This window comes from Haplochromis burtoni, unplaced genomic scaffold (assembly GCF_018398535.1).
Source record: "Haplochromis burtoni strain Fernald_Lab_line unplaced genomic scaffold, NCSU_Asbu1 Contig_28, whole genome shotgun sequence".
Lineage (NCBI taxonomy): Eukaryota > Metazoa > Chordata > Actinopteri > Cichliformes > Cichlidae > Haplochromis > Haplochromis burtoni.
Genome location: NW_024582389.1, coordinates 3,448,702 through 3,461,130, shown reverse-complemented (window position 1 = coordinate 3,461,130; position 12,429 = coordinate 3,448,702). Strand labels below are relative to the sequence as shown.

At 42.0% G+C, this 12,429-nt stretch overlaps 1 protein-coding gene across 6 annotated transcripts in view; it reads left to right on the top strand.

Moving 5' to 3' along the window:
* ccdc85cb (coiled-coil domain containing 85C, b) overlaps positions 1-12,029 on the top strand; it is a 48,435-nt gene extending 36,406 nt beyond the window's left edge. For 2 of the 6 annotated variants that reach the window (XM_005917773.3, XM_005917776.3), the window contains 4 exons: positions 1,806-1,910; positions 6,250-6,342; positions 6,776-6,874; positions 8,739-12,029. In XM_005917773.3, the coding sequence (XP_005917835.1) occupies positions 1,806-1,910; positions 6,250-6,342; positions 6,776-6,874; positions 8,739-8,828 (387 nt within the window). In that variant the 3' untranslated portion in view covers positions 8,829-12,029. Of the gene's footprint in view, positions 1-1,805; positions 3,325-6,249; positions 6,343-6,775; positions 6,875-8,738 lie in introns of those variants that run through there. The other 4 variants (XM_005917775.3, XM_005917777.3, XM_005917778.3 and 1 more) reach the window with 3 other exon arrangements.
* Positions 12,030-12,429: the final 400 nt, after the last annotated feature.

The following is a 12,429-nucleotide window of genomic DNA, read 5'->3' as shown; positions in this document are numbered from 1 at the left end:
ATAATGATGGAAGAGCGACGTATTTAAGTTTAAAGACCAGGTCATTGATTTCAGATGCAAAAATACTGAGGCTAAAGCTGCTTGTCCCAGATTAGCATCCATACTGCACCGGCATATGATGTACAGCCCAACTGTCTAACGGTGTAACTGTGATAAGGAAACGCCTCTTATTTCAGTCTAGCACGAGTTACTCTGATTTAACAGTTTCCATCCTGTATTTGATTAAATCACGGCTCTGGAGGAGCATCCCGCTGTCCTTCCTACCCTTTTGTCAAAGTGGCATCACCCCTGCCCCTCATAACTCAAACAAGAAACGATGCAAGACACCCACAGCATCTTCCCGTCAGCACCAAGAACATTGTGATGGATGGTTAAGATGCAGGGCCCCTGAATTTTAGCCAGGAAGACTGCAGCGAGCCAACTGTCCTCAGCTGTCTGGCAAACAAATGGCTTTGCTGGTCTCAGCGGTCAAGGTCATGTCGGGGTGGGAAGTAAAGTTGGAGATGTGTGATGGTTAAATGAAAAGCTAGACTCAGGGAGAGGTCTGCATCGGTAACATAAAACTCTTTAGCAAGCCTTCTTATTCAGGTGATCAACTATGCGTTTATGTCACCCCTCTTGATTTTGACATTTAAGGTTACCAGACACAAAGCTTATAGGGATGTCAAAAAAGATGCACTATTGAGGGCATGAATATGGAAACTGAAAGGATAGATCAAGAAGCGCCAGGGGGAGGACTGGAAAAGGTTAGAGGAACATTACAAGGATACTGAGTTGGAGGAGAGAAGAGGAGCAGGAATATCAAAGGACGGGGAAGACGAGGGGAATGCTGATTGTGGCTTTGTGTGTGCGAGCGTGCACCTGAGTGCGTCACACACACACACACACACACACACACACACACACACACACACACAATACAAAGGCAGACAACACAGCACAATGTCCGGGCATTCATAGACACACACCCACAGCTCAACGGGTTATTTATAGCCGAGCGCTCCCAGGCATCACGTGTGTTCATGCACCGCGCCACGCACAGAGGGAACACTAGTGCGCGACACGAGAAATGTCACAAGAAACAGTGGTGTTTGCCGTGTCCCTGCCTGCAGAGCGAAGCTGGGCTGGTAACTGCCCCCCAGGAACCAGTGGTCTTTGGCTGCTAATGAGGACAAATTTTAGGCATGTTGCCCCTATGTAGTGAACCTCAATGAAGGCAAAACGGGATACTTCCGCACACGAGCAATGGCGTGAGAGTGATGAGGAAAAGTGCCTTGTATGGTGAGGGAGACACAGCCAAAGACTTTAATAAACCCCCTTGGATGGAAATACCAACGGGCAAAACCTGGGTAGTAACAAAGATGCTGGTAGTTGTGCAACTAGTGACACAGATGCAAGAAGAGAAAATTGGTGTAAAATTGCTTCACAGGCAGTGTTTTCTCTGTTTATGTGCACAAAACTGGGCTAATCTCTATCAAATGTTGGTGATGGTACTTGCGAGTACCTCAGGATTTTGAGTATTTGAGTAAAAAGTGGCCGTTTTTATGTTAAAATATCTCTCATAGAGGCAAATACATTGATTTTTGTCAACATTGTCAGAATGAATATTAAAGTCAAATTAGTGCCAAAGTGAACAAACTGACAGGATTCCCTGTGTGTTTGCACTCCGTCTTGGATTATTAACTTTAATTTGTTAGCATGCAGTGAAGCCACTCTTTGGGTAATTTTAGGTGAAACTCACATTGAAGTCTTATTTTTCTTTTTTTTTTTCCTTTGGTGTTTGTTTTGTGACCGTTTGTGCCCAGCAGTGTAACCCAGGTGACCTTCGTGCCCTGAGGAAGGGAATGACTCTGTACCACTCAGAGTCCCAGCTGTCCTCACTGCCCCAGCGCCAGGAAGCCATGCACATGGTCAGTAATGAGAAGACTGACACACACGCACACATACGCAAACACACAAATTTTGAGAAGGCTAACCACCTATACTAAGATTCACACTGACACGCTTAGATGAATACCCGCTCACACTAACCGCTAAGACAATAGTCACAGCAATCAGTCAGCGCTATGACACTGCTTATACAGATGTGGTTACATAAAGAGACAGGGCTTAATTGCACACAGACATGCACATGCTTAATTGTAGGGAGCGCTATGCCAGTGCCTCCACGGCAAAATCAAGTCAAGTCAGCTCTAATTCACTTTACTTCTCACACTCCAATTAAACCTCCACAGGCAACCTCGCTCTCGCTTACATGTGACAGGAAGAAGAAAAAAGAGAGAGGGAGAAGAAAAGGAATGAAAGGAAATGGGGCATAAGGGGGATGATCCAGACAGAGTCTTAGACAGAAGAGAAACTAAGGCAGAGACCAGGATAGAAATTTAGCATAGTCAGCACTCTTCCTCATATCCTGTCCCTGCTTTTTCTTCCTCCCTGGAGCTTGTTTGAACCAAATTCCACTATGAAAATAATAATCCTCTCCACTCCACCTCCACCCTTAACCCTGCCAATGTCTTCAGGAGGAGAGGATTGGCAATTAAGGAAGGTCAGAGTCGGGCTGTGCCGCTCCTCAGAAGACTAAATCTTCCTTGTGTTAAAAAAAAAATAATTTTTTTTTGTTTTAATCACAGGGTCATTTTGCAGCACAGAGGTAAATTGTGAATTGTAGGTTCCCCATATTTACAGTGTAGTTTTATATGAAATAAGGTCAAACTTTTGATGTGCTATGAATAAGACATTTAACAGGCATGTGTTGTGAAAAAATATGCTGGATATAAAAATGTTGGATATATTTGATTAAATCATCATGTAACTATATTTTTGCTTTAGCATCATGAATTTGGTATTAAAATAGATTTTTATGTATTGTTAAATTAGAATTATTAGCAGCAGCGCTTTTTATTCATTGTTTCATTTATTCATCATTTCATTGTGTATTTAGTGGTGCGTCTTAAAAATTCAGTCCACACCAATTTTGGTGACTGTTAAATTATGTGTGGGTGACGTATGCCGAACAAACGCAAGCGATGAAGATAACATTGAGATGATTAAATGTACATAATATATCAGAAAAGAACATATTTATATTTATGTTACATCCATAAGAATTGGGATGTAATATAAATCGAAAAAATGTATAGATATTAATAAGTATGTGTGACAATATTTCAAAGTTCTTTCTTAACTGTCGTTCTGTTAAGGAGGAGATAGTTTATGTATGTACACATCCTATGATCGTTATAGTAACATTTTCCTGAAAACTAGCTGCTACGCTTTGCTAATGTTTAGATTTAGATTATTATTTTATGCTTTATATTTATATTTAAATATTTCTAAGATTATATATGTTGCTCTTTAGATTGAACAACTTAACTCGAAATTTCGAGTTACTTTTCTCAAAATTTAGACTTAATAACTCTAAATTTAGAGTTAGCTCTGCCAATCAGTGATCTACGTGGAATTCGCACTCAAAACCAGATCGTAACAAATTGGTGCTTTTGAGAGTACATTTGGTGATAGTAACGCCATGTGATTCAGCTAATAACACAAAGATTTCATCATTTGTGAAGCCACGCTGAAAATTATCAGTAATTTGTGCATTCATGACTGGCTGTAATACTAGTAGTTTAGCTGTAGCATTTGTAGCTGAGGGCTTCAGCTTCCGGTTAACAAGGAAATGACATAATTCACGTAGATTACTGATTGGCAGCGCTAACTCGAAGTTTCGAGTTACTTTTCTCAAAATATTGAGTTATTAACTCGAAATTTCGAGTTAAGTCGTTCAATCTAAAGAGCAACATATATAATCTTAGAAATATTTAAATATAAATATAAAGCATAAAATAATAATCTAAATCTAAACATTAGCAAAGCGTAGCAGCTAGTATATGCTTATATAAATATAAAAAGCTGTGAAACTCTTAGTCAGAGAGAGAGAAGAGAGGAAGTAAAGAGAGTGGCAAGCTAATAGCTGCTAGTTGTCAGTTAGCCTAGCTTAGCTTAGCTTAGCTTAGTGCAGTGATAAAGCGGTGAGAAATGGCTCGTCTGGAGCTATTTGACAGTAAAATAATCCACCACCATGACTGTAATATGTTCTTGTGGGTTTATAAATTGTACAATAAAGGCAGATTTTTTTTATTTATTTATTTTAGCTTTTTCTGCTAATGGCCTTGTTTGTGACAAGCCCACAGAACAGCACTAACGTTTGCCCAGTTCATGTTGAGGAGCAGGGAAAGAAGGCATAAAATCGAAGATGAGATGTGGGACTTCAGCATGACTTCAGTGAAGTGGACTCTTAGTTGTGTGTGTCCCTCCCAATCGATCAGCTCATCCTCTATATTCACTTCTTTGTCTTACTCAAAGTTTCAGGTCAGTGAGCGTACATGAGATTGTCAAATAGAAGACGCTCAACAGTCTGTGCTCATTTTCGTATGTTTAAACTTCAAACCATTGCTCCTGACAGTGTTTGTGCCCCTGCCCGCCTCCTGCTGCAATGACCCAAATCAGCCCTGTTAATGCAGGAGATGCTTACAGTTACGAGCAGTAAACACTGCCCCGAGCTATCTGTGTCCAAATCCTTTTCTTGACTGCACTGCTCTTGGCAAATGCTTGCAGTGAATGTTTACATATTTCAAATATTAGAATATCACAAAAGGCTTAACGATGAATTATACATTCATACTTTCAGTCAGACCAAAGTCCACTTCACTGTATGGAAGCTGTTACCTTTTGTTGGTATAAAGACACAGTCTTAACTCACTGGAAAATTGAAGCGCTTGTAAAGTATGGATGGGTCTTTGTGATGCACACACAGATAATTGGATATCATAAATGGCATAAATTTTAAAAACAACTCCATTTGTCTTTTGTATTATGTGTTTTTACACACAAAGTTTTGCAAGCGTGATTTTTAGGTCAAACATGAGCGAGCAGCTGTTGCAACGCGCGAACTCAACTGTGTCTGTGGAATACTGAACAAAATGTTTCCCTCGGATGTCTGGATGAATTTGCTGTGTTGTTTAGCTGCTCTTTGATCAGACAGTTGCAGATTTAAAGAGAAACCTTGGAATCCACACAGGCAAAAACAAAAGGGTGGGTAAATTTAATATACTAAATATGTGCAAAAAAGGGGGCTTGGACTGGCATCTGCACTGGATTACATCAAGTATCAAACCAGTCCAAGCTTTTCTGGTACTGTATGTAATTAAGTGGATGTCATAAATGGTTGTTTTGATGTAGTTACTAAACTAAGACACTGCGTCAGTTCAAGTGCTGGCAAAATGTGCAAATGTACACTCACATTCACTTTCATCCTATTTTTCTCATGTCAGAGCTTGTAAATATAATGCTCAACCTGTCTGAGGATAACATCAAATTATGCTTAAAAACATGGAAACGTGCCGTTAAGCTCTTTTGCCACTTTGACCTTTTCTTGTCCAATGGTTGAAAGAATACTTTTCTTATTGGTTTGTATGGCCAAAAGCCTCTAGATATAAATCAGTGCTTCGTGCGGTTTATGTGATGTGAATGAACTGCTGGGCAGTTTCCACAAATCGGTCCTCTTGGGTGCAGTGGGATTATTATTTTATCTCCGTGCTATCAGGTTACGTGGGATCATTCTGGCACCCAAATGGGGCCAGCGGGCATGGAGGGAGCTGACAGGCGCATCACTAGCGAGCAGAGAATTTAACCCAGGCTAACAGAGCCAGGGATCTGTGTCTAATGCAAGACCCCGATGCCAGGTTACGGTGAATGGGACCCATTGTGTATCCCAGTGATCTCTGTGTCCCTCAGACAGAGACCCACTGTCTGGAACTACCCGGGAGGGGGGTGGTGATGAGTCAAGCAAAGTCCCCCTCAGTCTCTTTCCTGGCTGGCTGCTCCCATCACACCAGGTTAAATCACTCTGTGCAGGTAGCAGACCAGAGGAGGGAGTGGAATACAAAAGAAACGGGGAAGAAAAACACCAGTGGAGGATTGATGATTTGAGCTGGTATGAAGGGGGTGACATTTTCAGTGTGACAGTACAGGAATACTCTTTTTAAATCCGAACAGGTGCCCCCTGATGGGACGAGTGGGGCCTCTTTTTTGGTATCTTGACTCAAATGAAGAGCTCTTTGCAGATGTCCTGGCTGGTGCAGGTTTACACCTGCATCTTAACCTCTGTCACAGTTCTCCCGCTCCCTAACATCCTCATCATTGTTATGTTATTGTTTCTTTCTCTCACTCTCTGTTTTTCTCTCCCCTTAGGGGACTGGACGCCTACCAACTAGCGAGTCCTCTCCAGCTACAGGCTATTTGTCCTGCGTCCAAAAGCCTGAGGCTGTGGTCCATGCCATGAAGGTAATATTAGTCAGGGAAATCAATCACAGGGTGTAATTGTTGGTAAACAGTGTTACAGCTTTTGTATCATTGATGCAGCTGTGATGCTATCATAGTGCTTTTCCTGGAGAATTTGCAGGATGATGCCTGAAGGCTATTATGGTATAACTGCGACCAGCGTGACAGTTCAAATGTGGGAAAAACACATTTGTTGCTAATGTAATGTTACTTTCTTTTAGATGGTTAAAAGGGGGTAGCATTATATTAGCAGATAAAGTAGTACCAGACCATGCCTAGAAGTACTTAACCATGTTCAAGTGGGTCAGGCTGGTAGCGCTATGGAAAAAAACAAGAACACATTGGCAGTTAGGCTGGAAGATAACAGCGTTGCCTAGTGTAGTTGTGTAAATACAGAAGGAAAATGAGACATGTCCAACCCTGTGTCTGCCATCAGGTGCTGGAGGTCCACGAGAACTTGGATAAGCAGGTTCCTGAGGACTATGAGGATGATCTCAGCGAGAAAGAGAAGGCCATTGTGCGAGAGATGTGCAATGTAAGTGCACCTCCTGCTCCCACAGATGTACTCGCATCCCGGTCTTTATTCTAATTGTCTGTGTGTTGTCATGATTATTGGAGAGCCTGAAAGTGGGGGGCTAGGTGGGTGTCTGAGCTCTCACACAGGTCTGTTGCCATCACTGCAGAACCACTTAGCTAATCACACCACAGGTTTGTCACTGATGTAGTGCCAATAATATAAAATGCACTATATGCAGACCATTAGTGTAACAATGGAAAAATGAGGAATTTGATAGTTGTAAATTCAGTCAGTCTGTTCATTAGCTTCTACTAGATTCAAATCAGGTCAGTTTTGAGCCTTTTTGGCTAATGAGGAACTCGTTTGGGCTCATTTGGTTTGGAATGACACAGCAGCTCTCCCTCTTTCTTTCTTTCTATCCATCCCTCTGTCTCTCTTTTTGTGCCCCCCTTTTCCACTCCAAAGCTGAAAGCCCAAAGTATAGAGGCTCATAGTTGAGCTGTCAGAGCAATTAAACTGGTGCGGCAGGAAAAAGAGCACCACCCCCTCCTCCCTCCCAATAGCACTCCTCCACCTCACCCTTCTATTCTTCCACCTCTCATTTTCCCCTCATCTTTCTCTGTCTGTGCTGAAAAGGCCTTTCCCAGGATAAAAAGGTCTGCTGATTAGAGCGAGTACGAGAGTGGGGTTATCTGGGCCCTGCAGAGGTATGTGACAGGCCAGGAATGGGGAAGCACTACAATAGTACCTCTGTAACATCACCGGGGTCCCGCGGGGGCCCCTCTCACTCTCATAGAGAGATTTCAGCACCGGAGAGACGACACGGACTGAGATAGAGTCCCGTTCTTGTCTTTATGCTTTGATAGAATTGGAAAATGGGTGCAGTGCTTCATTGAAATGTTCAAACATATACAGTGTATAAGATAACAGTTGGGATAACTCCAAAGAGCTTAAAAGTCAATATTCGATGTGTCCACCTTTATTCCTTAATAACTCTCTTAAGCAGCATTTCTTAAAGTGGTGTTTGGGAATAGTTCTCCAGGCTTCCTGAAGGCCATTCATGGCTGCTTTTTGATCCCACGCTATTTCAGTAATGTTGAGGAGGAAGGCCTGTCCATGACTGAAACAGCTCCATTGTGTGCTTTTTTTTCCATCCGTGTATGCTTTTACTGCACTGGGAGTGTGTTTGGGATCGTTGTCATGCTGAAAAATGAAGCTGTTGCCAGTCAGACATTTTCCAGATGGTGCTACACGGTGGGTTAAAACCTCACTGTGCTTTTCTCCCTTTAAAATTCCATAAATCTCCAACACCACTGGCTGAAACGCTGCCCAAAACCATGACAGAGCCTCCACCGTGTTGTACACATGGCTGTTGTCCCTCTCTCCTGACCCCGGCCATACATACTGATGATGGTGTGAACCCAAACTTTCAAATTTTGGTTCATCACATCGATCAGACCTGTTGCAACTGATTTTTCACACCCTGCCTTTCTTAAGAATGGGCCACCCCTTCTACTGAAGCCATTTCTGATCAGGTTTCAGTGAACAGTAGACGTATCAACTGAAGAATGAGTCCAAAGAAACACTTTGAAAGACCTTCAGAAAGGCTGGAGGACTGTTGCTCAAGACCTCTTAAAAAAATGATGAGAAAATCTGGCTCCTTGAAAGCAAAATATAAAGAAGCTCGAGACTTCTGCACTGCACTGAAGCTCTACTGTAGTGAGTGTGTGTAGTCTTCCCAGCTCAAAGCCAAACTGTGGGCATTTGAAGTTTTCCCTCTTGAAGAAGAAAGTCTTTTCTTTCCAGCCTCTGTGTCTGCCAGTCTTTCTCTCGCTGTTCCTCTTCCTCGCTCAGCTCCTCTTCTCTCCTCTTCTGTTCGCAGGTGGTGTGGAGAAAACTGGGTGATGCAGCAGGATCAAAGCTGTCCGTCAGACAGCACCTCTCTGGTAACCAGTTCAAAGGCCCGCTGTAGCATATCAGCCCTAGAGAGAGACGGAGAGATATCAGGATCCACACTCACCTGAAACGCCACCTTCCCACCTGCACCTACACGGACCCGTCACGCCACCGTGCTCCCTCCTGCCGACAGCACCCGGCATTCCTCTGGCGAACGCTCTCTTTTTAGACTGGCTACAGAATGGACCTGTTAGTCTCGTTGTTCACGTGAACAACGTTGCCTGTATACGTTTTTGGATCTCTGCGCTGACATGTTGACAGCCGGCAGCTAGTGTCACCAACCCGCCACTTTTCTGCATCGGTTTGGAGGCTTTCTCTTTTCTCTCTGTAAACAAACACCCGCTTTCGCTCCTTTAGAGCTTAGCTGAGCTGTAATAAGCTAGGGATGAGACGTGGTTTCGAGCACAGGTGACGGGGGTGGGGGGGGGGCAGAAGTTGGCGGCAACGATGAGGCGATTAATACTAGTTTCTATAGAGAGAGACACCCCCATCCCCTCCCGAGCTCCTGTCACATGTATGACCCCGCCTCCCCACTTCCTCCAGCGGTCAATGAGTATAACTAGCATTAGCATTCTATAATGTTAGCCAAGTGAAACCCACTGTGACCTAGCGCTTTTTTGCTCGTAAGACAAGTCTATGGATAATCAAGTCTAGAGATCGCTGTTAACTCGTGTATATTATGTATAAAACCATAGCATTACGTCATTGTTTCTGTTGATTTGACTTTATTTTGTATTCTAGCGTGGCCATGTGATCAACAATTGAGTTTTAAAAAGCACACACATACACACCTACATATACACACACACACAGACCTCAAACAGGGTTTGCTTTTGGTAATACACTCTTTTTTTGTTATTGTCATTGTTATCATTATCATTCTTTTCCAGATGAATTGCTCTTACTCCTTCTCTCTGTAATGTTTGTTCAAATGTATCCGGGCCATTCTGAATCTGCCGTCTCGCTCTGTTTATTAAGGAACAGATAAATTTTCTTACTTTTGTGAAACGGGCTTAAAATTGTATGCTGTGTGCATGCTTGACAATCATTCTCTCAGGTTGGGAGGGCTACAGCTTTGCCTTTGCCCATCTGTGACCGTGCGCGCATGTGTGTGTGAGTGTGTTTAAGAGTGTGAGTCTGTGTGGGAGGAGACTGAAAGGTTGGAGCTGTAGCATCTGCCTGTGAATCCTCTTTTTTTTGGGCCATTGAACCCTGGTTACAGCCCAATTGAAGGCTGATGAAGACATTTTCTGAATCCATCCAAAATAAAATGTAATTCTATAACTAAAATATCCTGAACCTCCCCGCTCAGTTTGATCTGCTCTGAAACTTTTTTTATACAGTGGTTTGAAAAGTGCATGTTTGTCACAGTTGCAGGTTTCAGATCATCAAACAAATTTAAATATTAGATAAAGAAAACACAAGTAAACACAAAATGCAGTTTCTAAATTAAGGTGTTTATTGGGGAAAAAATCCAAACCTGCATGGGCCTGTGTGCAAAAAGTGATAACTGGTAACCTAATAACTGGTTGGGCCAGCAAAAACAGCAATAAAGCAGCAACAACTGCAATCAAGCATTCACAATAACTGGCAATGAGTCTTTGACAGCGCTGTGGAGGAATGTTGGCCCTCTCATCTTTGCAGAATTGTTGTAATTCAGTCACATTGGAGGGTTTTCGAGCATGAGCCGCCTTTTTAGGGTCCTGCCACAGCATCTCGATCGGATTCAGGTCAGGACTCATTTTACTTTGCTTAAGCCATTCAGAGGTGGTATTGCTGGCGCGTTTTGGGTCACTGTCCTACTGCAGAACCCAAGTGCGCTTCAGCTTGAGGTCACAAACAGATGGCCGGGCAGTTGTAGGATGGTTTGGTAGACGACAGAATTCATGGCTCCATTTCCAACAGCCAGTCTTCCTCCTGAGGCGGATTAGCAGCTCCAGCCCATCACACTACCGCTGTGACCCTTTCCAGACTGAAAGCTGTCAGTGTCTTTGTTTCTCAGGTGTTTCTTCGAGTCGTAGCATGATGTCTTGCTTTTTGAGATCTTTTAGCCTGCTCCACTTTTGTTTGTTTGTTTTTTAACTGAACTGTGGTTAATCACAGTTAATTCCTGATTTAACAACAGGGGCGATTACTTTTTCACACAGGAACTGGTAGGTTTGGATAACTTTTCTCCCCTAATCAGTGAAATCACCATTTTAAAAACAGTGTTTTATACTTACTCGGGCTGTTTTTGCCTAATATTAAAATGTGTTTGATGATCCAAAACATGTAAGTGTAACAAATATGCAAAACACTGGGAAATCAGGAAGGGGGCAAAGACTTTTTCACACCACTGTATCTCTGACGATTGGGTAGGGAAAGAAAAGTCACATAGATGGATATTAGACCGTTTCTGGCATCGTGGATTCAGCAGGTGTGTTTATGCAGTGCGTGTTTTATTGAAGTTATTTTTTCTTTTTTAGAATATGAGAAGTCTTCCCTTTGATGTCTCCGTACCATAAAACACTAACATTTAAAACAAAAATTTTTTCTTGATGTCAGAATGAACAAATACTGTTTGTCGGTGTATTTATTGCCAGGTGTAACATAGTGAGATAGAGATGGGAGCGCAGTTGGTAACTGAACGGTCACGTTTTAAACTCATCAGACGGATTTCGTGTTATTAAAGTTGTCTGATGAGTTTGCCGAGTGACTCGACAGCTCAGGCTCTCCCATCTCTAGTGTTATTTGTTCCAAATTAGAACATTTCTGAGGCTACCCGTTTGTCCACCTTGGTACTCTCAATTAAAGGGTTAAAATATATAGATATATATAATAATAATAATAATAAAGTCTGATTTTTTTTTTTTAAAGTGTCCTTTTTCTAGGAACCGATTTGAAGCCATTATACAATTTTGAATACTTTATATATGGCAAATGATTTGAGACGTGCCACACTGTTTTCTTTATTGTGTTTTAATTTGGACCCAGCTGTATATTTGGGAAAAAAAAAAAAAGCATCTGTAGTGTTTTTTTTCCTGCCTGTATGCTAAAGCCACAATACAGAAACCTAGAATCTACAGTGTAAATGTCTATTCCTTTAGTAACTAGCATGACTGGAACCTCTTTTCGTGGTTTCACCAATAAAGGAGAATATTTCGCTGGTGAGACCGAAAACATGAAATAGTCCACTTTTAGAAACATTTGGAAGAAAAATAAACAAGTTGCTTAATGATGTTGTGAACGGCTGTCTTTATTTAAGCATGCGCTATATATTTTTTTTTTTTCCACTAGCTGAGGTAGGCTGCCCTCTGGTGGCGGAACAGTGGAAATGAAAATGTAAAACCAAAAACTGGAATGCGCACCACTGGCCAATTTATTAGGTACCCCTGTTCCCTTCAAATCTGCCTTCATTCTTGGCGTAGATGTTGAAAACAAAACAGTGATTTTGGTCCACGTTGGCAGGATAGGATGACACAGTTTCTGCACATTTATGGTGAAAATGGACATGTAATTAAGTAAAGTTTATTTATATAGCACCTTTCACAGAAATATGTCACAAAGTGCTTTACAAGGTAAAAACATAATACAGTCATAAAATACATCATAAAAACCCTGGTCTGCAACAATACTCA